The 24417-nt window shown below is 41.8% G+C and overlaps 1 protein-coding gene across 1 annotated transcript; it reads left to right on the top strand.

Annotated features, from left to right (window-relative positions):
• Window positions 1-2116: 2116 nt before the first annotated feature.
• Window positions 2117-24368, top strand: LOC143289269 (zinc metalloproteinase nas-15-like). Its single transcript, XM_076598267.1, has 13 exons — window positions 2117-2342; window positions 2996-3143; window positions 3571-3667; window positions 6360-6454; window positions 7185-7305; window positions 9314-9383; window positions 10522-10725; window positions 11415-11550; window positions 16520-16627; window positions 17503-17646; window positions 19350-19502; window positions 21121-21258; window positions 23271-24368. The coding sequence occupies exons 1-13, from the start codon at window positions 2313-2315 to the stop codon at window positions 23372-23374; spliced, it is 1548 nt and encodes a 515-aa protein (XP_076454382.1). The 5' UTR covers window positions 2117-2312; the 3' UTR covers window positions 23375-24368.
• Window positions 24369-24417: the final 49 nt, after the last annotated feature.

Genomic DNA, 24417 nt, shown 5'->3' with positions numbered 1-24417 from the left:
TTATTCATTTAGGCCTTAGTTATTTGTTTATTTATTCAGATCAGTTGTAATTGTTAATTCATTTGTTCAGTCCACCATTTTTTTTTCTCTCTCTCTGCATGTGCGTGTGTGTGTGTGTATGTGTGCCGTATGTGTGTGTGTGTGTGTGTGTGTGTGTGTGTGTGTGTGTTTAATATTTTTTAATCAATTGTTTAATCTTTTTTCCCTCTGTTATGTATTTCTACTAACACCATGCTTTATTTTCATTTAGTATTGTGTAGTGTGTAGTGTGTAGTATTCAGGGCTGGGACTGCATGTAAAAAAAATAAAATAAAAAAAAAGCACACCAGTGGTTATCTAACATCCTCGAAATAACGAATTTTGTCTTGTCTTGTCTTGTCTTGTCTTGTCTTGTCATGTCTTGTCATGTCTTGTCTTGTCATGTCTTGTCATGTCTTGTCTTGTCTTGTCTTGTCTTGTCTTGTCATGTCTTGTCATGTCTTGTCTTGTCATGTCTTGTCTCTTTGAGGGGTAGGCTGTTATTTCTTGTTTCTTTGCAGTTTTATTTTATGTACTGAACGAACCCTGACTGGACTCGAAACAGGCTAAACATGTGTGTGTGTGTGTGTGTGTGTGTGTGTGTGTGTGTGTGTGTGTGTGTGTGTGTGTGTGTGAGTATGTGTGCCGTATGTGTGCCGTGTGTGTGTGTGTGTGTGTGTGTGTGTGTGTGTGCCGTGTGTGTGTGTGTGTGCGTGTGTGTGTGTGTGTGTGCCGTGTGTGTGTGTGTGTGTGTGTGTGTGTGTGTGCCGTGTGTGTGTGTGTGTGCGGTGCCGTGTGAGTGAGTGTGCGTGTGTGTGTGTGTGTGTGTGTATGCCGCGTGTGTGCCGTGTGTGTGTGTGTGCGTGTGTGTGTGTGTGTGTGCGTGCGTGTGTGTGTGCGTGCGCACGCGCGACTGGACTCGAAACAGGCTAAACATGTATGTGTGTGTGTGTGTGTGCGCGCGCTCGTGTGTGTGTGTGTGTGTGTGTGTGTGTGTGTGCGCCGTGTGTGTGTGTGTGTGCGTGTGTGTGTTGCACGCGCGAAAGGCTTGATCCGTTGACGGTGCAAGTGACCCACAGGGCGGATTCACCCACTGATTCGTTCTTCCGGCATCACACGCTTCCGATAATCATGATGGCCGCCGGCAGGTTTCGTCAGTTCGACACGAGCCCCATTGTGCCTGTCCACATGCTCTGCTTCAAAACTGAGCAACGCTCCATCTTCCGCCCTCCTTCATCTCCCTTCCATCCTTCAGCTGCATCCGTACAGGCGCCTCACATGCGCGTCACGCTGGTTGCGCGTATGCGCGTGTATATATACACAAAGGCGCGCGCGCGCACGTACACACACACACACACACACACACTCATACACACACACATAATTTCACACATACACACACACTCGCGCGCGCGCGCGCGCATGCACGCACGCACGCACACAAACACATACTCTCTCACACACACTCACACACACGTGCATGCACGCACGCACGCACGCAAACACAAACACGCTCATACACACACATAATTTCACACACAAACACACAAACACACACACACACACATGCACGCACGCTCACACGCAAAGACAAACACGCTCATAAACACACACATAATTTCACACACACACACGCACACACACACACACACTCACGCACGCACGCACGCACGCACGCACGCATTCACACACACATACACACACACTCACACACACACGCATGCACGCACGCACGCACGCAAACACAGACACGCTCACACACTCACACTCACACTCACACACACACACACACACACACACAGACACGACACCACACACACCACACCACACCTCAACAAGCCTCACGCGCGCCTGTGCAAAGAGCACGCGCCTGTCCAGTCACGATGCCATAACCTCCGGGGCTTCCCAAATATGGACATGGATCCTTGTTCCAAGCGAACCCAGTCACCCATACAACAACAGTCTCCACTGTCCCGTGACGTCAGGTCAGTCATCTCCAGAGCTGGACCCGGCAAGAGGATGTGACGCGGGCGTAAAGGTCAAAGAATCTGCGTTCATTCACGGACGCTGCTGGCCACTATAAATAAAACGCAGCATCTTCTGCAGAGATCATTCACAAGCCGTTCTGCAGCTAACGGCTAACTAAAGCGTGACAAGAGAGGGTTTTTTAAAAAGTTTTCTTCAGTGTGTGTGTGTGTGTGTGTCTGAGCAAGGCTGACACACTTATTAATTAGCTGCTGCTGTTTTGAGTTGGAGATTCTCGGTGGAAGGAACAGAGGGCAGATAGAGAGAAGATGTTGAAAGTTCTTGCTGTTGTTGTGGTGGTGAGTTGGAAGTTGTTTTTTCATTTATTTTTTTTTTGTTTGTTGGGTTGTTTGTTTTTGTTTTGTTTTTGTTTTTGTTTTTTCTTCTTCTTTTTTTTTTTCTTTTTTTTTGGGGTGGGGGGTGGGGGGGGGTTGTTGTATGTTGTTGTTGATTTTTTTAAATTTTTTTTTTGGGGGGGGGGGGGGGGGCGGGGCGGGGGGGAGAGGGTGCAGGGGGGGCGTGCAGTGCTTACACAAGATATAAAAGAAACAAAAATATACTCAAATGAAGAAATAGGAGGGGAAAAAACAACAACAAAAAACCGTGTGTATGATTTCTCATCAGATAAATGGGGAAACCCCGACTGGCTCTCGTCATGTCTGTTGTGAACAAAGAAGTGACGACGACGAAGAAAAGAAAACAAAGGTGGAGAAATAATGCAGACAGCGAAAAACAGAAAGTTGACTGTCAGGCTGGATTTAATTCATGTCAAGTCTGTTCGTACAGTTTGTCTGGCGCCGGCGGGGAAGGGGGGGGGGGGATTCTAAGACAGGTTGGGTGAACAACCAAGGGGAAGACGGGACAGACCAACCCCTCCCCCCCGCACCCCCTCCCCCCCCCCCAAAAAAAAAAGAAGTCTACACAGAGAATTTTCCCCCCCGCATTTTGACAGGCATGGGGGTGCGTTCAAGGATCCCCGATGCTGACCGGAGATCCGTACAAAGACATTCTGGACGATCCCAACTTCAGGCCCCAGCCTGAGAAGACCCCCAACAAAACCATTGACCAGGTCATCACAGAGATGCACGGAAGTCTGAACAGTGAGTGCAATGGTGGTGATGCTTCCACTGACGTTTGTTTGTTTGTCTTTACAGCTGAATTGTGCTGAATGTGTGTGTGTGTGTGTGTGTGTGTGTGTGTGTGTGTGTGTGTGTGTGTGTGTGACAGAGGATGTTAGTGTACAAAAATGTATTGATCTGGTGAATTCTGAGATTTAAAAAAAAAAGAAGAAGAAAAAACAAGTACACATTCACACATATATATATAGGCAAATTCTTCGCAACAAATATGAATGTGATGATTGCTTTTGAGGGGGAGTAGAAGCCCAGCAACAGTTTCTTAGGGTTTCTTGAGGGATAAACGGGTGAAAGGGAAAGGAATTGGAGGGGTCAGGGGGTGGGTGAGGGGGAGGGGATAGGTGTGGAAATGCACGTCCCTCACTGTGGCCACTGGTGCTGTGACTTTCAGCCTACATGAGCGACAACTTCCTGGACATGAGGGGCGACATCACCACGGAGCTTGACATGGTGCTCAAACCCATGCAGTATAAATCGATGTACCTGACGTAAGTACAACATGAAATCTGTGTAGGTTACGTGACGTGTAGGTTACCTTACTTTTTCTTCCTTCGTGGGCTGCAACTCCCACGTTCACTCGAATGTACAGGAGTGGGACTTTTACGTGTATGACCGTTTTTGTTTTTTGTTTTTATCCCGCCATGTAGGCAGCCATACTCCGTTTTCGGGGGGGGGGGGGGGTACCTTACATAGGCCGGGCTACGTTTTTTGCCTTGACATGGACTGTTGCTCGTTTTGTTGTTGTTGATGTTGATGTTGATGTTGTTGTTGATGTTGATGTTGATGTTGTTGTTGTTGTTGATGTTGTTGTTCAACAATGACGATGCTTTGTATTTTGAATGCAACAATGGGGGAGGGGGGGGGGGAGAAAAAAAAGTGTTTCCCTGTGGCAAAATTCTGCACGCGCTCACAGAGGCCTGACAAAGCGTGTTGGGTTATGCTGCTGGTCAGGCATCTGCCCAGCGGATGTGGTGTAGCGTATGTGGAGTTGTCTGAACGCAGTGACGCCTCCTTTAGAAACTGAAACTGAATTTTGTATGTTTGTGTTTTCTTTTCTTTTCTTTCCTTTTTTTCTTCTTTTTTTTTGTGTGTGTTCTTTTCCCTTCTTTCTTTATTATGGTTTTTTTTCTACATTTCTTTCTGTTGGTTTTCTTCTTCTGTTCGTCTGCCTGCCTTGTTGTTCTCTCCTTCTTTCGTTCTCCACTCTTTTCTTTGTTTTTTGTCGTTCCTTCTTTCCTTCTTCATCCAGTCTTCCAGCCCCATAATTCAGTGTTATTTGGTCTGTCTGTCTGCACTCTCACTGTCTCTTTTTTCTTCTTCTTTCTTTTAACTGCAGCTATCAGAATGTCTTAGCATATAGATTTCTGTGTGTGTGTGTGTGTGTGTGTGTGCGTGTGAGTGTGTGTGTGTGTGTGTGTGTGTGTGTGTGTGTGTGTGTGTGTGTGTGTTCGTACGCGCGCGCGAGTGTGTGTCTTGACGTTCCATACATCTGTATCTAGTGTGTGTGTAGGGGTGGGTGGGTATATTCATATGGGAGGGGGGGGGGGGGGGGGGGGGGGTGCCTGTATGTAATCAGCATTTGTTGGCATGTGTGAGGGTGTTATTGTTGTTGTTGTTGTGTGATATTTGTACACCAAAAAGGGTGGGAGGATTGTGGTGTGTGTGTGTGTGTGTGTGTGTGTGTGTGTGTGGAGGGGGCGGGAGGTATTTGTGTGCAAGGGGAGGGAAGGGGCTGTTGTCATTGTTATTGGTGTGTGTGGATGTGTATGTGTGTGTGTGTGTGTGTGAGAGAGAGAGAGAGAGAGAGAGAGAGAGAGAGAGAGAACAAGAACAAGAACAAAACTTTAATCTCCAGGCCTCCGGCCCCTAGAAAGAGGTCAAAAGTACAAAAGTACACAATATGGTGATCACTCAGCCACAACAAAATGTAAAATACGTACTAACTTAACCTGTAGAACAAAAGTGCTTCTCGTGCATAGTAAATTAATTCTAACTTTCATCATTGTTGTCACAGAATTCCTGTCGTATCTTCAGGGCATTAAATATATATATGCATAGTTTACGAATACTGTAAACAGAACCATTCTTCATCAAGTGAGAGAGAGAACAAGAACAAGAACAAGAACAAAATTTTATTCCATAGGCCTCCGGCCCCAAGAAACAAAAAGAACAATGTAGAATGTCTATTAAGGAAAAACGAAAACATGAAACAAGCCATGCATGCAAGAAAGTGGAATTTCCTAAACCTACAGATTTTCATTCAGTTATTTTCACAACTGACAGCCAGTAAAGAGGAGAGAGAGAGAGAGAGAGAGTGTGTGTGTGTGTGTGTTGGGGAGAATGGCAACGGAACAGGTCATTTATTAATTATAGACTGAGCTCTCACGAACGGATCTTGCGGAGCAGAAATAACGATGCCGCCACTTGAAAACTACGTTACTCACTATAGCATTGCATTGTGTGCAAGTGTTCCGGATGTTTCACCGTCACGTTTACGGCACGAGGTGATAGACACTTGTCATGCCACATGTCGTGTCACATTTCGTCGACAGACAGCATCTCGTCTACTGTGTGTGTGTTTGTGGTTGTGTGTGTGTGTGTGTGTGTGTGTGTGTGTGTGTGTGTGTTTGCTTGTCTTTGTGTGTGTGTGTGTGTGTGTGTGTGTGAGAGAGAGAGAGAGAGAGAGTGTGTGTGTGTGTGTGTGTGTGTTTCCAACTCCAATTTCTAAAGCCTTTGATGTGATATTGCATGTGTACATGTGTGTGTGTGTGTGTGTGTGTGTGTGTGTGTGTGTGTGTGTGTGTGTGTGTGTGAGAGAGAGAGAGAGAGTGTATGTGGGTGTGTGTGTGTGTGTTTTTCCAACTCCGATTTCTAAAGTTTTTGATGTGATATTGGATGTGTACATGTGTGTGTGTGTGTGTGTGTGTGTGTGTGTGTGTGTGTGTGTGTGTGTTTCCAACTCAGATTTCTGAAGTCTTTGATGTGGTATTGCATGTGTACATGTGTGTGTGCAGTCATGTGCATGAGTGTGTGTGCAATGTGTGCAAGCAAACATATGTACGTATATTTTCTCTGAATGTTTCTTCCTCCTTCTCGAAGTGTGTGTGTGTGTGTGTGTGTGTGTGTGTGCGTGTGTGTGTTTTCCATCTTCAGTTCTTTCACTATGTCTTTCTGTTGCAGAGACCATGGTCGACACAAGAGGAAGGCCACCCGTCCCCTGGTGTACAGGTGGACTGACAACACTATTCCCTACGAGTTCATCACTTCGCATTTCAGTCAGTAGTCATGACACACTTTCTTCTTCTTCTTCTTCTTCTGGACTGTGGCTGTTGTTGTTGTTGTTGCTTTGTTGATGTTGTTGACGTGTAGACGTTGTTGTTGTTGCTGGTTTGGTTGTTGTCGTTGTTGCTGTTGTTGTTGCTGGTTTGGTTGTTGTCGTTGTTGCTGTTGTTGTTGCTGGTTTGGTTGTTGTCGTTGTTGCTGTTGTTGTTGTCGTTGTTGCTGTTGTTGTCATTGCTGGTTTGGTTGTTGTTGCTGTTGTTGTTCTTGCTGTTGCTGGTTTGGTTTTTGTCGTTGTTGCTTTGTTGCTGTTGTTGTTGCTGCTGTTTTGGTTGTTGTTGTTGTTGCTTTGTTGTTGTTGTTGTTGTTGTTGTCAGACTGACAAAACTATTCACGATGAGTCTATCGCTTCCAGTTTCAGTCAGTTGTTGTTCAGTGTTACTGCCAAGATTGTCCCTATTTGTTACAATTATTGTGATAAATCTTTAAATTATAACTTTGATATGTTAAGTGTAGTGCTAAGGTTGTGTCTCTGTTTGTTATAATTACTGTGATATGTTGTTGCTTAAAAAAAAATTTTAATCATAACTTTGATATGTTCAGAGTAAACCAGCCAGTTTGAGTAACTGTAAACACACACACACACACACACACACACACACACACACTGAACACAAACGAAGCAACCACTGGGTGAACCTTCTTTTACTGCCCTTCACTGAACAGACGTGAACGAGATCTATTACATAAAGGCCGCCATGAGGAGGTGGCAGGAGACGACGTGTCTCAAGTTCAGACCTGCAACCAGCAGGGATTCCAACCGCATTCGGTTCCAGAACGGAAATGGGTCAGTATCATTTTTATTTTATTGTATTTTATTTTTCGCACGTGATTTACGTTTATTTGTGTGTGACCATCGACCATGTCTGTAGAGAGAGAGAGAGAGGGGGGGGGGGGGAGAGAGAGAGAGAGAGAGAGAGAGAGATGACCATCGACCATGTCTGCTAGAGAGAGAGAGAGAGAGAGAGAGAGAGAGAGAGAGAGATGACCATCGACCATGTCTGCTAGAGAGAGAGAGAGAGAGAGAGAGAGAGAGAGAGAGAGAGAGAGATGACCATCGACCATTTCTGCTAGAGAGAGAGAGAGAGAGAGATGACCATCGACCATTTCTGCTAGAGAGAGAGAGAGAGAGAGAGAGAGAGAGGGAGGTTCAATGGTTTTGATCATAAATGTCACAGCCCCACATGAACAAGGGGCGATAACAAAACCAAAATGTTCATATCACCAGAACTGTAGCAGTTAATTAATTACACAGACAGACAGACAGAGAGTATCTGGCTTACAGAGCAGATGATATATGAACGTGAACATTACCACGAATAAGCAACTCTCCTTTACTAAAACGCTTTGCATAGAAACAAATGTAAAAAGGGGTGTGGGAGTGGGGGTAAAAGGAGAAGGAAGGGGTAGGTAGGATAACAGGCAGAGGATAGGTGCACAATCCACTCTCTCCTCGTACCACAGCAGGGTCTTTTAGTAAGATGAATTGAGGTGTTTATTTCCCTAACTTAACACAGCACTTAGCAGCACATCCTAACTTAGCAGCACATCCTAACTTAGCAGCGCATCCTAACTTAGCAGCGCATCCTAACTTTGCAGTTAGCAGCAGCTAGCATTCAGCAGCACACATCACTCCTGGTCAACAGATGTCTTTCTCAGTGGAACCTCAGTCTCTCAGTCTGGCTCCCTAGTTTGCTAACAGCAGGGAAAAGGCTGTAGCCATCTCACCTTGTTGGAGTTTAACGAGCTATTGGCGTCTACACCCTTAAGGTCAAATTTGTTGGGTTGGAGTTGTTTGCTCTAGCCATGTGAGCTTGCTGTTTATATTCATGCTTTCCTAACTGGTACAACCCAATGGACCAATGGGCCCAACACTCCGTCTGTGTCTATGATTTAGAGACACATCACCTGATTGGTTGTAAATACACTATATGTATAAAATGTTCCAAACGGACACCTCTGGTTGGTCAGAAGAGGATGACCAATAGCCAGGATGGAACACACACACTGTCCTAATCCCTACACACACTTCAGCAGGGAAAGGGTGGGGGGAGGGATGAGGAGAGTGGGGGGAGGAGGGAGTTGAAGTGATGTCTGAGAGGCTGATTGTTCTGGCTATGTTGGACTGTGAGGTGCCTGCAAGGGGCTTAACAACAGAGCAGGCATGTGGGCTTAGCATGTGAGGAGAGGGCTGGGAGAGAGGGAGATGGGGGTGGGGGGGGGGGGGCGGTGGTGGAGAGGAAAGGGACTTCCTGTGATGAACAGTCTCAAGTGGGGGAGTAGTGGGGATGGGGGGGGGGGAGTTGGTAAACAAGGGGTAGTGTGTTGTGGCTTGGGGATGCCACAACCCAACCATAACCTGACACTATAACACAAAGAACTAGTTATATTTCCATAGACGCTGGGGTTGTGGGTTGTGGGGGAGGGGTTGTGAGGCGTGTGTGTGTGGAGGGGTGGGTGTGGGGGGGGGGGAGGGGTAAGGGCGTTGTATTGTTATTGGTGTGTGTGTGTGTGTGTGTGTGTGTGTGTGTGCGTTTGGTGTATGTACTGAAATGTGCGTGTAGTTCCCTCTACATTGGGTGCCCCATTCTGAAACAGTTTCCCACACTTCTCACGTTGTTAACATAGCATCAGACTGGATGTTCCTTTTCAAGCCCTCTCCAACAGTTGATTGGTTGGTTGACTGACTAACTGACTGACTGATTGATTGGTTGGTTAGTTGATTGATTAGCTGGCTGATAAATTCACCGATGGATTGATAATTTTATCATATGTTGTTGTGTTGTTTCTTTCAGTTGTAACTCCCTGCTGGGTATGGCGGGGGGGATGCAGCCCATCAATCTTCAGTCACCGGGATGCAGATACGTAAGTAGTGACAATATTATAGACACAGGAAATATAACACGTGCATGGTAAAGCGGATCTGTTGACGGTTAGTTGAAGGTAGGGGGGGGGGGGGGGAAAAAGAAAGAAAGGAAATTCTCCAGAGGTAAAACAACAACAACAACAACAAAAACAGTGATCCACACAACCAACAAACAATGATACACAAAGGGCCGACGAACAATTCCTATTTATTTTTCTTAAAAGACATATACAAACAAGGACGCTCAAATAATCATAAAATGACTTTCGTCAGGAACCAGAACAACAACAAAATTGTAAGGATCACAGAGAAAGTGCATATCTCTCTCTTCCTCTCTATTTAAATATATATATCGGTTTTTATTTTTATTTTTAAAGCAGTCTTTACATACACACAGACACACACACACACACACATACGCTTTTTTTTGGGGGGGGGGGATAATTATATATATATATTTTTTTAATAGCATTTACACACATGAAAGGGGTACGGAGAAGCTTTACCTTCTAATATACACGTGTGTGGTGGAGCACGTGACTCAACGGAAGCCTGACTGAACGACACAGAAACCGGCGAATGACATGATAACGCCTACAGTCAGCTGTTGTCGGGTTTCAGTGGCCCAGGTTGTGCTAAAATGACACTGTGTTTGTAAAGTGAAGGTAGTTTCCATACAAGTGATAACAACAACAGCAACAACAGCAGCGACAAGAGCAACAATATAATGTTAAAGATAATAATTATAATGATATCATGAAGCAGACAACAAAATAACAAAAATATTGATAATAATAATAATGATGATGACAATGATAGCAATAATGAAGCAGAGGGAAAAGATACCTTAGTTCTTCCAGGTAGGTCTTTATGTTTATGAAACATAGGGATACGATGCGGTTTTGTTTTCAGTGGTTTTTGTTTTTTGTTTGGTTGGTTGTTTTTTCCCACAGTGGTTTTGACCATCCTGAAGCAGAGTATACACACACAAATACACACACAAAGAAAATGATGCACAATATATAATTTCTTCTTCTTTATTCCAGAGCGGTTTCCTGAAGCAGACAGAGAGAGAGAGAGAGAGAGAGAGAGAGAGAGAGAGAGAAGATGCATAATTATAGAACCTTCTCCTTCCAGAGCGGCCTTTACCTTCACGAGGTTGGCCACGCCATAGGGCTGGTTCACGAGCACCAGCTGCCAGACCGGGACCAGTACATCTACATCATCTATGACAACGTGGCGCCCAGCATGCGGATCTGGTTCAACAAGTACTCCACCAAAGACGTCAACCAGTATGGCGTCCCCTTCGAGTACTCGTCCGTCATGCACTATGGCATCACTGTGAGTATATAGTATAGTGGGCATGGGCTCTGGGAAATACACTGACATGATCAGTGCATGCGCACATGCACGCGCGCGCATGCGCCGGCACGCACACTTACTCACTCACACGCATGTTCATATTTACCTCATACACAGATACACAGAGATACAGATACACAGAGATATAGACGCAGACACAGACTCTCGGACACACACTCACAGAGATGAGATAGATAGATAGATAGATGAATAGATAGATGAATAGATATATAGATACCGTGAGATAGCTACTGATGGGTAGACAGACACAGAGAGGGATATAGATAAAAGAACTCATGATATTGTCAGACTTTGAAAGTTCTGTGAACGTGTGAACGATCATACTTCCTGAATGCTGATAAAACACTAGCTAGAATAAAATGATCGCCTTTTTTTCTGCGGCTCCATTGATTCATTCACAGTCAGTCGAGCTTGTAGCTGAATCTCCGGCAGTTACCCAAATTTTCTGTCATTTATTTTGTGTCTGCTGGCCTATATAGCAGTATCCCACTGGCCGTAGTGTAAGGACTGTCAATACCGGGAAGACGGAACACCCGGTTGTATCATCAATTTGACATACGAGTATTGCTTTGAAGACGCGGCTTTCCTCGGCCTGTGTATTAACTGTTTGTCAAGCTCTGACCAGACTGAGCTGTTCTTCTTGGCAGGCATTCTCCAAGGACGGTTCGTCTCAGACCATCCGTGCCAAAGACAGGAGGAAGGAGAAGGAGATCGGGCGTGTCTACCTGAAGGGACTGTCGTTCTCCGACATCAAAGTGGTCAACCTCATGTACGGCTGCAATGGTAAGAGCTGCAAAGAGAAGTTTTGGTTGTCTGATCTTTCATTGTATCGTTGATTTTTTTTTCTTTTTCTTTCTTCTAAACATAAATGTTTGTCCATGTTAGAAGAAAAGGATCTACAGTATAAAATGTAGGTGTTGGGGTAGGGAGAAAGGAAATAATATACTACCACCAGGGTAATGAGTGATACTAGTGTCTACAGTATAAGATGTGGGGGTGGGGTTCGGGACATGACATGATAAATGTTTAACTCCATGGGTTTGGTAGCAATGATATGTACTTCCGGTGACGTGTAGGTTATAAATGTTAACTCCATGTTTTTTGGTCAGCAATGATTATGTAACTTCCGGTGACGTGTTAGGTTATAAATGTTTAACTCCATGGGTTTGGTAGCAATGATTATGTACTCGCCTGTGGACGTGTAGGTTATAAATGTTTAACTCCATGGTTTGGTAAGCAATGATATGTACTTCCGGTGGGGTTGGGTAGCTATGATATGTACTTCGGTGACGTGTAGGTTATAAATGTTTAACTCCATGGGTTTGGTAGCAATGATATGTACTTCCGGTGACGTGTAGGTTATAAATGTTTAACTCCATGGGTTTGGTAGCAATGATATGTACTTCCGGTGATATGTAGGTTATAAATGTTTAACTCCATGGGTTTGGTAGCAATGATATGTACTTCCGGTGACGTGTAGGTTATAAATGTTTAACTCCATGGGTTTGGTAGCAATGATATGTACTTCCGGTGACGTGTGGGTTATAAATGTTTAACTCCATGGGTTTGGTAGCAATGATATGTACTTCCCGTGACGTGTAGGTTATAAATGTTTAACTCCATGGGTTTGGTAGCAATGATATGTACTTCCGGTGACGTGTAGGTTATAAATGTTTAACTCCATGGGTTTGGTAGCAATGATATGTACTTCCCGTGACGTGTAGGTTATAAATGTTTAACTCCATGGGTTTGGTAGCAATGATATGTACTTCCCGTGACGTCTAGGTTATAAATGTTTAACTCCATGGGTTTGGTAGCAATGATATGTACTTCCGGTGATATGTAGGTTATAAATGTTTAACTCCATGGGTTTGGTAGCAATGATATGTACTTCCGGTGACGTGTAGGTTATAAATGTTTAACTCCATGGGTTTGGTAGCAATGATATGTACTTCCGTGACGTCTAGGTTATAAATGTTTAACTCCATGGGTTTGGTAGCAATGATATGTACTTCCGGTGATATGTAGGTTATAAATGTTTAACTCCATGGGTTTGGTAGCAATGATATGTACTTCCGGTGACGTGTAGGTTATAAATGTTTAACTCCATGGGTTTGGTAGCAATGATATGTACTTCCCGTGACGTGTAGGTTATAAATGTTTAACTCCATGGGTTTGGTAGCAATGATATGTACTTCCGGTGACGTGTAGGTTATAAATGTTTAACTCCATGGGTTTGGTAGCAATGATATGTACTTCCGGTGACGTGTAGGTTATAAATGTTTAACTCCATGGGTTTGGTAGCAATGATATGTACTTCCGGTGACGTGTAGGTTATAAATGTTTAACTCCATGGGTTTGGTAGCAATGATATGTACTTCCGGTGACGTGTAGGTTATAAATGTTTAACTCCATGGGTTTGGTAGCAATGATATGTACTTCCGGTGATATGTAGGTTATAAATGTTTAACTCCATGGGTTTGGTAGCAATGATATGTACTTCCGGTGACGTGTAGGTTATAAATGTTTAACTCCATGGGTTTGGTAGCAATGATATGTACTTCCGGTGATATGTAGGTTATAAATGTTTAACTCCATGGGTTTGGTAGCAATGATATGTACTTCCGGTGACGTGTAGGTTATAAATGTTTAACTCCATGGGTTTGGTAGCAATGATATGTACTTCCGGTGACGTCTAGGTTATAAATGTTTAACTCCATGGGTTTGGTAGCAATGATATGTACTTCCGGTGATATGTAGGTTATAAATGTTTAATTCCATGGGTTTGGTAGCAATGATATGTACTTCCGGTGACGTGTAGGTTATAAATGTTTAACTCCATGGGTTTGGTAGCAATGATATGTACTTCCCGTGACGTCTAGGTTATAAATGTTTAATTCCATGGGTTTGGTAGCAATGATATGTACTTCCGGTGACGTGTAGGTTATAAATGTTTAACTCCATGGGTTTGGTAGCAATGATATGTACTTCCGGTGATATGTAGGTTATAAATGTTTAACTCCATGGGTTTGGTAGCAATGATATGTACTTCCCGTGACGTGTAGGTTATAAATGTTTAACTCCATGGGTTTGGTAGCAATGATATGTACTTCCCGTGACGTCTAGGTTATAAATGTTTAACTCCATGGGTTTGGTAGCAATGATATGTACTTCCGGTGATATGTAGGTTATAAATGTTTAATTCCATGGGTTTGGTAGCAATGATATGTACTTCCGGTGACGTGTAGGTTATAAATGTTTAACTCCATGGGTTTGGTAGCAATGATATGTACTTCCGGTGATATGTAGGTTATAAATGTTTAACTCCATGGGTTTGGTAGCAATGATATGTACTTCCGGTGACGTGTAGGTTATAAATGTTTAACTCATGGGTTTGGTAGCAATGATATGTACTTCCGGTGACGTGTAGGTTATAAATGTTTAACTCCATGGGTTTGGTAGCAATGATATGTACTTCCGGTGATATGTAGGTTATAAATGTTTAACTCCATGGGTTTGGTAGCAATGATATGTACTTCCGGTGACGTGTAGGGTTATAAATGTTTAACTCCATGGGTTTGGTAGCAATGATATGTACTTCCCGTGACGTCTAGGTTATAAATGTTTAACTCCATGGGTTTGGTAGCAATGATATGTACTTCCGGTGACGTGTAGGTTATAAATGTTTAACTCCATGGGTTTGGTAGCAATGATATGTACTTCCGGTGATATGTAGGTTATAAATGTTTAACTCCATGGGTTTGGTAGCAATGATATGTACTTCCCGTGACGTGTAGGTTATAAATGTTTAACTCCATGGGTTTGGTAGCAATGATATGTACTTCCGGTGACGTGTAGGTTATAAATGTTTAACTCCATGGGTTTGGTAGCAATGATATGTACTTCCGGTGATATGTAGGTTATAAATGTTTAACTCCATGGGTTTGGTAGCAATGATATGTACTTCCGGTGACGTGTAGGTTATAAATGTTTAACTCCATGGGTTTGGTAGCAATGATATGTACTTCCGGTGATATGTAGGTTATAAATGTTTAACTCCATGGGTTTGGTAGCAATGATATGTACTTCCGGTGACGTCTAGGTTATAAATGTTTAACTCCATGGGTTTGGTAGCAATGATATGTACTTCCGGTGACGTCTAGGTTATAAATGTTTAACTCCATGGGTTTGGTAGCAATGATATGTACTTCCGGTGACGTGTAGGTTATAAATGTTTAACTCCATGGGTTTGGTAGCAATGATATGTACTTCCCGTGACGTGTAGGTTATAAATGTTTAACTCCATGGGTTTGGTAGCAATGATATGTACTTCCCGTGACGTGTAGGTTATAAATGTTTAACTCCATGGGTTTGGTAGCAATGATATGTACTTCCGGTGACGTCTAGGTTATAAATGTTTAACTCCATGGGTTTGGTAGCAATGATATGTACTTCCGGTGACGTGTAGGTTATAAATGTTTAACTCCATGGGTTTGGTAGCAATGATATGTACTTCCCGTGACGTGTAGGTTATAAATGTTTAACTCCATGGGTTTGGTAGCAATGATATGTACTTCCGGTGACGTGTAGGTTATAAATGTTTAACTCCATGGGTTTGGTAGCAATGATATGTACTTCCCGTGACGTGTAGGTTATAAATGTTTAACTCCATGGGTTTGGTAGCAATGATATGTACTTCCGGTGACGTGTAATGTGGGCCTGACAAGTGAAAATTCGCCATCAGGGTTAACATGCAGTTGGTGGCAAACCTTTCCTGTGTCAGTGTGTTCCAGTGTCCTGGTAGCTCTGCAGCAGTGTATAACAGTCAGTCGTGTCCGACTATGACCATCATCAGAACAACAGATGAGGCAACTGCTGTCCCGACTATCTGGGCTAGAATTTGATTATCGTGGAGAGTGTCTTGCCCAAGTTACACCCCCACTCTCTCGGCCAAGAGGGTTTTAGGACAGTCGGTTCAATATGATTCCTCACCATGGCTATTTTTTTAACATGTGATCAAAACGCATGCGCCTATGTCTTGGCTGCTATGTGATGCAGTGAAATGCCATGTAACGTAATATAACATGCACAGTGCTTCACTTAGGTTACAGTAATTAGCAAGAATAAAAACTGCCTAAATAAGACTAAGAGGGAGAAGTATTATTGAACAAGAAACATATATATACTGGGAGAGACGGCAGTTTTAGATAATTTTACAATTAAACAACAACAAACAAAAAAGAAGAAGAAAACAAACACAAAAAAAACACTCTGACCATCCTGTTAGCTGGTTTAAAAATTATGGAGTGTGTGTGTGTGTTTTGTTGTTTCTTCCATTCATTTTTAAGGGAAAATTCAACATGTTGTGATCCAAAGAACTTTCCACAATCAACTGGAGGTCAATCGGAAATTCATCGCGGGCTTGTTGACGAGGGGACTTGCCATTTCTGTGCGCGAGAATGTTCTTTACCAGACACCACCTGCTCCAACAAACATCGTAGGTGCAGTTTGTAGCAGAAGTTGACAGAAATGTCCTTCGTTTTCACCCCCACGAACGTCATACTACGAATTTACGGCAGCATTTCGACAGTTTCTAACCTGTGAGCGCACCTTATAAGACGGGTAGGTCAAGTCGAGGAGAAAAACATATCAGGAAACCACCCAGAGTATTGCCTTATAGTCTAGTTCGTAAACTATGACGCGATGTACATACGTCATGAACGCTGAATATTATTTTTGTCGTCACCAACAGCGCACTGTGCCAAGAACCCTAACTGCAAGGATCCGGGCTATTTGGACAAGAACTGCAACTGTGTGCGACCCGACGATGACGGGTCCACCACCACCACCACCAAGCCTGGTCAGTGGAACAGTTTGATTTGGAAACACACACACACACACACACACACACGCACACACACACACAATCATATGAGTATATGCACGATTGCACATGGGCATACACAGATGAAAATAAATGTATGAAGGCTGCAAAGAACACAGAGGAAAAGTTCTGGGGTTGAAACTGTGTGTCTCAAAACATGGTGCTATTTCAGTGAATTTCATTCAGTGCTGTCACTACTGGATATGCCTTTATTGTCTTTTGTTATTTCTTTTTTTTCTATGTAGTTTTTTTCTTTGTGGGTGTTGCATTGTCAAAGTCTTGCACACATATTAATAGTCTTTTTTTGTGTGTGTGCTTATATATGTAGTAACACTAACAGGTGCATATAGTCAGTCACACGTACATCGGAATCAGAAAAATACACCACCTTCAAGTCATCAGTTAAACAAAATCTGATTACAGTTTTTTCAAGCAAGTTTTCGTGTAGAAATTTTTATAGTTTGTTTTCCCCAGTCCCTGCCACTGTTGATTTGACTGGACAAAATATTTGTTGAGTGTTTGTGTGCATGTGTGTGTGTGTGGTGTGCATGCGGAGTGAGTTTTCTTTGAAAGAATTGTGATTTTAAAATGCCATATATTATTATCATTATTGTTATTATTATCTCATTTTTCCTTCTTTTTTTTTAATGGCCTGACTAAGCGTGTTGGGTTACGCTGCTGGTCAGGCATCTGCTTAGCTGATGTTGTGTAGCGTATATGGATTTGTCCAAAGGCAGTGACGCCTCTTTGAGCTACTGATACTGATCAGTACTATTACTATCACATCATCATCGTCATCATTTATAATCTTTATCATCAATCAATCCTGTTTCCTGATGCTGTCATTGTAGGAAGCTGCAGTAACGTCTGGAAGGATGAAGACTGTGACGGATGGGCCCAAGCTGGGGAATGTAACGCAAATCGAGTGTGGATGGAAGAAAACTGCAAGAAATCCTGCAACGCCTGTGACAACACTGGAGATGGTGGAAAGCCAGGTTGGTAAAACCATTGGTGAAGTCTTGCACATAGTGCTCTTCCCCTTGGCAGGTGAATTGTGGGGAAGGTTACCATTATTTGTCTGAAAGGGATTACTTGGATGCATATTTCATTATCATTATGATGAGTAAAACACTTGGATACTTGTCATATTGATTTCAGAAAGTAAATACTTGGATGCATGGATCTGTTGTATCACTGTGAGAAAACACGCCCATTTTCACAAGCCTTTGACATTGTTGATCACAAAGTACTGAAAATAGAATTGTTTTTGTTAGCCTTGACACTGCTGATTTTAAAATAGGCCAGTTTTTATTTCTGAAGATATTGCTGACTCTCTTGTAGTGTTATTTCATGATTTTGAATGAAAAAAAGGTGCTCTGATTAAAGAGGAGCATGTTAAGTTTTTTCATTTTCAGTTTTTGTGGTGTTGTTTTTTTAATGATTGCTTTAAGACTGTTATAGGAAGATTTCATGTTGTTTGTCACTTGTCAAATGTCTTGATGCTGTGAACTTCCCTTGTTTTATGTTGTTGTCTCTTTTTGATGTTGTTTGTCACTTGGCAAATGTCTTGATGCTGTGAACTTCCCTTGTTTTATGTTGTTGTCTCTTTTTGATGTTGTTTGTCACTTGTCAAATGTCTTGATGCTGTGAACTTCCCTTGTTTTATGTTGTTGTCTCTTTTTGATGTTGTTTGTCACTTGTCAGATGTCTTGATGCTGTGAACTTCCCTTGTTTTATGTTGTTGTCTCTTTTTGATGTTGTTTGTCACTTGTCAGATGTCTTGATGCTGTGAACTTCCCTTGTTTTATGTTGTTGTCTCTTTTTGATGTTGTTTGTCACTTGGCAAATGTCTTGATGCTGTGAACTTCCCTTTTTTATGTTGTTGTCTCTTTTTGATGTTGTTTGTCACTTGGCAAATGTCTTCATGCTGTGAACTTCCCTTGTTTTATGTTGTTGTCTCTTTTTGATGTTGTTTGTCACTTGGCAAATGTCTTGATGCTGTGAACTTCCCTTGTTTTATGTTGTTGTCTCTTTTTGATGTTGTTTGTCACTTGGCAAATGTCTTGATGCTGTGAACTTCCCTTGTTTTATGTTGTTGTCTCTTTTTGATGTTGTTTGTCACTTGTCAAATGTCTTGATGCTGTGAACTTCCCTTGTTTTATGTTGTTGTCTCTTTTTGATGTTGTTTGTCACTTGGCAAATGTCTTGATGCTGTGAACTTCCCTTGTTTTATGTTGTTGTCTCTTTTTGATGTTGTTTGTCACTTGGCAAATGTTTTTATGCTGTGAACTTCCCTTGTTTTATGTTGTTGTCTCTTTTTGATGTTGTTTGTCACTTGGCAAATGTCTTGATGCTGTGAACTTCCCTTGTTTTATGTTGTTGTCTCTTTTTGATGTTGTTTGTCACTTGGCAAATGTCTTGATGCTGTGAACTTCCCTTGTTTTATGTTGTTGTCTCTTTTTGATGTTGTTTGTCACTTGGCAAATGTCTTGATGCTGTGAACTTCCCTTGTTTTATGTTGTTGTCTCTTTTTGATGTTGTTTGTCACTTGGCAAATGTCTTGATGCTGTGAACTTCCCTTGTTTTATGTTGTTGTCTCTCCTTCATTTTCATGTCCTTTCTTCTCTGTTGAAGGATATTTCTGCCACACAATGACAGTGCAGGACACTGATAGAAGACTATGTGCACCCTTTTCCAGATTCCAAAGAATGCACCAACGTGTGGGGGGATCAGAAATGCCAGGGCTGGGCTGACAGCGGGGAGTGCGAAGCCAATCCGATCTGGATGAAGCAAAACTGCAAGAAGTCTTGCAAAGACTGCGAGGACAACAACGGCGGCGGCGGCGGTGGTGGTGAGTCCATACTGTGTAGATTTATGTGTAGGTCAGACATCGAGTTCATAGTGTGTAGATTTATGTGTAGGTCAGACATCGTGTCCATACTGTGTAGATTTATGTGTAGGTCAGACATCGAGTTCATACTGTGTAGATTTATGTGTAGGTCAGACATCGTGTCCATACTATGTAGATTTATGTGTAGGTCAGACATCAAGTTCATACTGTGTAGATTTATGTGTAGGTCAGACATCGAGTCCATACTGTGTAGATTTATGAGTAGGTCAGACATCAGTTCATACTGTGTAGATTTATGTGTAGGTCAGACATCAAGTTCTTACTGTGTAGATTTATGTGTAGGTCAGACATCGGTTCCATACTATGTAGATTATTGTGTAGGTCAGACATCGAGTTCATACATGGTAGATTTATGTGTTAGGTCAGAACTGTCGTGTCCATACTATGTAATTTTATGTGATAGGTCAGACATCGAGTCCATACTGTGTAGATTTATGTGTAGGTCAGACATCGTGTCCATACTATGTAGATTTATGTTAGGTCAGACATCGAGTCCATACTGTGTAGATTTATGTGTAGGTCAGACATCGTGTCCATTCTATGTAGATTTATGTGTAGGTCAGACAATCGAGTCCATCTGTGTAGATTATGTGTAGGTCAGACATCGTGTCCATACTATGTAGATTTATGTGTAGGTCAGACATCGAGTCCATACTGTGTAGATTTATGTGTAGGTCAGACATCGTGTCCATACTATGTAGATTTATGTGTAGGTCAGACATCGTGTCCATACTGTGTAGATTTATGTGTAGGTCAGACATCGTGTCCATACTATGTAGATTTATGTGTAGGTCAGACATCGTGTCCATACTATGTAGATTTATGTGTAGGTCAGACATCAAGTTCATACTGTGTAGATTTATGTGTAGGTCAGACATCTGTTGTTGTTTTCTTCAAGCAGATGTGGTGTAGCTAATATGGATCAATCTGTGTAGCTAATATGGATCAATCTGCATGCTTTGACACCTTGTAGCTGAAGCTGTGCAGGGAATGGGATGTGTGTGTGTGTGTGTGTGTGTGTGTGTGTGTGTGTGTGTGTGTGTGTGCATGGCTAGGGTGTGTAAGAATGTTAAATTTAAACACAGCCCTTGTTTTGTTTTGCATTGTGACCTATGTTTGTGAATGTCTGAGAACAGTACATTCTTTTCTTTTTTAAATTTTTTTTATAAAGATCCTTCACTATCATCTGCAGTCAACCATTTTCATTATAGCATTTTAATGTTGATTAGTTGGATAAGCATTTCAATGTTCAGCTGATTCAACATACCACTGAACTGAAAATTGTCTTTTGTTTACAATAATCACTTGTGGAGAGAAACCCAATAACAATGGTTGTGTTCCCCCCCTCCCTCTCCCGTAGTCTGGGTTCAGACCGTTGGGGCACCGCTGCTGACCTGGTTGTGTTCAGGCATGAAAATGTGTCTTTTGTTTACAGTAAGCACACACTGAGAAGGAAACGTACCAATTGTTTTGACTATGTGGGAAAATTGTCTTATTGTTTGCAATAATCACATGTTGAGAAGGAAACTGATACTGATGGTTTTGTGTGTGCGTGCAGTTCGATGCATTGACAACAACCAGTACTGTGCCTCCTGGGCTAAGAGCGGTTACTGTGCCACCAACTGGTACACCAAGGAAAACTGCCACAAGTCATGTTCAACATGTTCCAAAGCATCCAATGACGATAGTAAAACAGGTTGGTTTTATTATTCTCTTTTTTTTTTTTTTTTTTTTTTGCTTCCGCAGCACATACTTGGCAGTTGCCCAATATCCATGTGTGTTTGCCCAATATGTGTGTGTGTGTGTGTGTGTGTGTGTGTGTGTGTGACAGAATCCTGTTTGAATGACACAGGTAATGAATTATGAGCGCTGAAAGGCACCTGTCAGTTGGCTCTACATAGGTAGACATCAATGTGTATCCGCATATGACTGAAACCCGACTAAATGACACGGGAAATGAATGGTGAGTGCCCTCAAGGCAGCTGTCAGCTTTACTCAGGAAGGCAACCTTTATGTGCAAATGACTCAGTTTTTAAAGCATTTAGAGCTTGGTCTCCGACCGAAGTTAGGCTAGCTTTAAGTATCAATAAAAGTCAGCTATAGACAGGTATGCAGCCTGTTGTGCAAATGTCTCTGTGATTGTTCAACACTTACAGACTGGTCTCTTACCTAAGCACTATAAAGAATCCATAATAATACCTTCACGCTGCTCATTCTGAAACACCATTACATAGCCACACATAGGCTTGTCTGCTAAAGTACTAGTGCAGATGGAATTGTTAATGTTAGGTCAGCATGAGACCACACACTAGAGGAGACCCTGCTCTGCTGTGGAGCCAGCTTGGTGGTGTCCTGTGTTGCCTGACTGAATATTTGCTGGACACCCTTTGCTAAGCCCCTACTGACATCAGTTGTCAATACTTTTTTCAGTCTTGTGGATGTCTAATTAAAAACCCAGAAAGCACTGGGTCCATTGTACAAGCTTCCTGAAATTCAGTATTAACAGTTAACACTTGGCTTCTTGACTCTGAATTTTAACTGCACAGGTTATTAAAACATTCAGATTATTAAGGCGCTGTTATGACATTTTCATAAAAATCAATTCCATTGTGAATATATTGAATTTTAAAAGCGTTAATCATGCCTTCACTTAAATAATCGTATCATTTCACCCGATACATTGTCAGATGTCTGTACACTTGATAATGTTCACTTTTCCTGTAAAAGAAAGCACCAGCTTAAGTTTATCAGTTATATCAAACATTCTTCAGAAATGTCAATTTTCACTTCATCCAAAAGGTGCATCAGAGACAAAAACTCCATTATCAATTCACCAAATGCTTTCGATCTTGAAAACAGTTGGGAAGTGTTCATCAGCTGTGTGTGTCCCGTGTCTCATAGAGAATGTGTGTAGATATTTTTCTGTCTCTACCAATGGTTTGGAGTTGTCCTACCAAGTGTAAAAGCACTGGTTTTTTGTTGTTGTCTTGAGATTTTCAGACAGCCCTGGAATTTCTGTAACATTTCTGTAAAGTTTGTGTGGGAATTTTAACATTACTGTAAAGTTTGTGGGGGAAATTTAACAATTCTTATGTTTCTTTAGGAATTGTATTATTTCTGGAAAGTTTCTGTGGGAACTGTAACATTTCTGTCAAGTTTCTGTGGGAATTGTAACTTTCCTTTAATATCTAGAGTTTCTGTGGGAACTGTAACATTTCTGTAAAGTTTCTGTGGGAACTGTAACATTTCTGTAAAGTTTCTGTGGGAACTGTACCATTTCTGTCAAGTTTCTGTGGGAATTGTAACTTTCCTTTAATATCTAGAGTTTCTGTGGGAACTGTAACATTTCTGGAAAGTTTCTGTGGGAACTGAACATTTCTGTCAAGTTTCTGTGGGAATTGTAACTTTCCTTTAATATCTAGAGTTTCTGTGGGAACTGTATCCAATCTGCCAAGTTTCTTTGGGTACTATAACATTTCTGTGAAGTATTCTGAATAGTGCTTCCTGTGTTTGTAACTGACTATAGAAGTACATACAATCAACTAGCTGGTGGGTTTTTGTGACAACTGTGCACATTTAGATAGTGTTTTTGGTGTGTGTCTGTGCACGCATGCTCTTGTAAAGTGCTGTGATGTCTGTGTGAGGACGGGCAATATGCAATGGTGCTATATGAATGCTTTTATAATCACTATGTGTCTTCCGTTTCAGAGAGTGAAGAGGAGAGAAACAGTGGGATGACTGTGAGGATGTCACTGCTGATGATCGTTCTGGCAGCGTTCACTGGAAACTATTTGTCGATATTTTTGTCTTAAATTGATCTGCATGAGTGGCCGAGAGTCTGGACATGTTATTTATTGATCAATGTAAGCGATTGTGAGTGTGTGTTTGGTGATTTTTTAAATATGTTTTTTTAAGTGATGCAGTATTACTTTTACGTTGTTCCTGATTGGCTATTTGTGCACTTTTAAACTGTTTTGGACGATGAAATGTTCTTTGGATTTTGCATGTGGTTGGGGGTCATATGGAGAAAAACTATGAAATGTGTTCGTGTTTTCAAAATTTACTGTATTCTGATTTTTTTTTTTTTTAAGGAAAAAAAAAGAGAGAACTAAATTGGAGAAACAGAAACTCGTCTTCCTCCTTGTGTTCAGTGATGTGGGAAAAAATGGCAGGGGAAAGAAACAGATTAAGTACAGAAAAATAAACTGTGTTACTGTTGGGGTACTTCACAAACAAGAAAAAACAAGAATGTGTCTGGCATTGCTTGGTTGTGAAACAACTGTTATTTTATGAATATCAATAGATGCAGTTTGAATGGCACATGAACAATGATGCATTACCTATCCACCCACCTTGACTAGTATTAATGAATATTGACAGATTACCTAGGAATGATATTTGGCTGACATTTCTGAGTTACCAGATTCCCTTGAAATCCAGTTAGACTGACGGCTGTGGATATTAATGCTGTTTATGGGTACCAATTACCTTGAAATCCTGTTACACCAGCATTTCTAAATATTGATGGACTATAAATCCACAAGCAACCTGTTCACATCCATCTCTTGTCTTAAGTCAGTAAAGACTGGGGGAAAAGAAAAAGACATTTGTTTTTTTAAATGTTGCTGGACAAAAGTTACATAGTATTGTATCAGGATTTTTTTCAGTATTTTTTCAGTTGAAATACACGTAAGTGATTTATGTACCAGAGGTAATTTGGTAATCTGACACAGCTGTACAATGATTAATTTTTGTGTTTCTATTATTTCTATATTGTGTTTTTAATAAAGGAGTGAAAATGGTAAAGTGTGTTTATTTTCATCAGGTATCCAGACAGCAACATACATCTGTGTTG

The sequence above is a fragment of the Babylonia areolata genome, chromosome 13 (genome assembly GCF_041734735.1).
Source record: "Babylonia areolata isolate BAREFJ2019XMU chromosome 13, ASM4173473v1, whole genome shotgun sequence".
Lineage (NCBI taxonomy): Eukaryota > Metazoa > Mollusca > Gastropoda > Neogastropoda > Buccinidae > Babylonia > Babylonia areolata.
The sequence above is the reverse complement of the archived record's forward strand: the minus strand, read 5'-3'. Positions and strand labels throughout refer to the sequence as shown.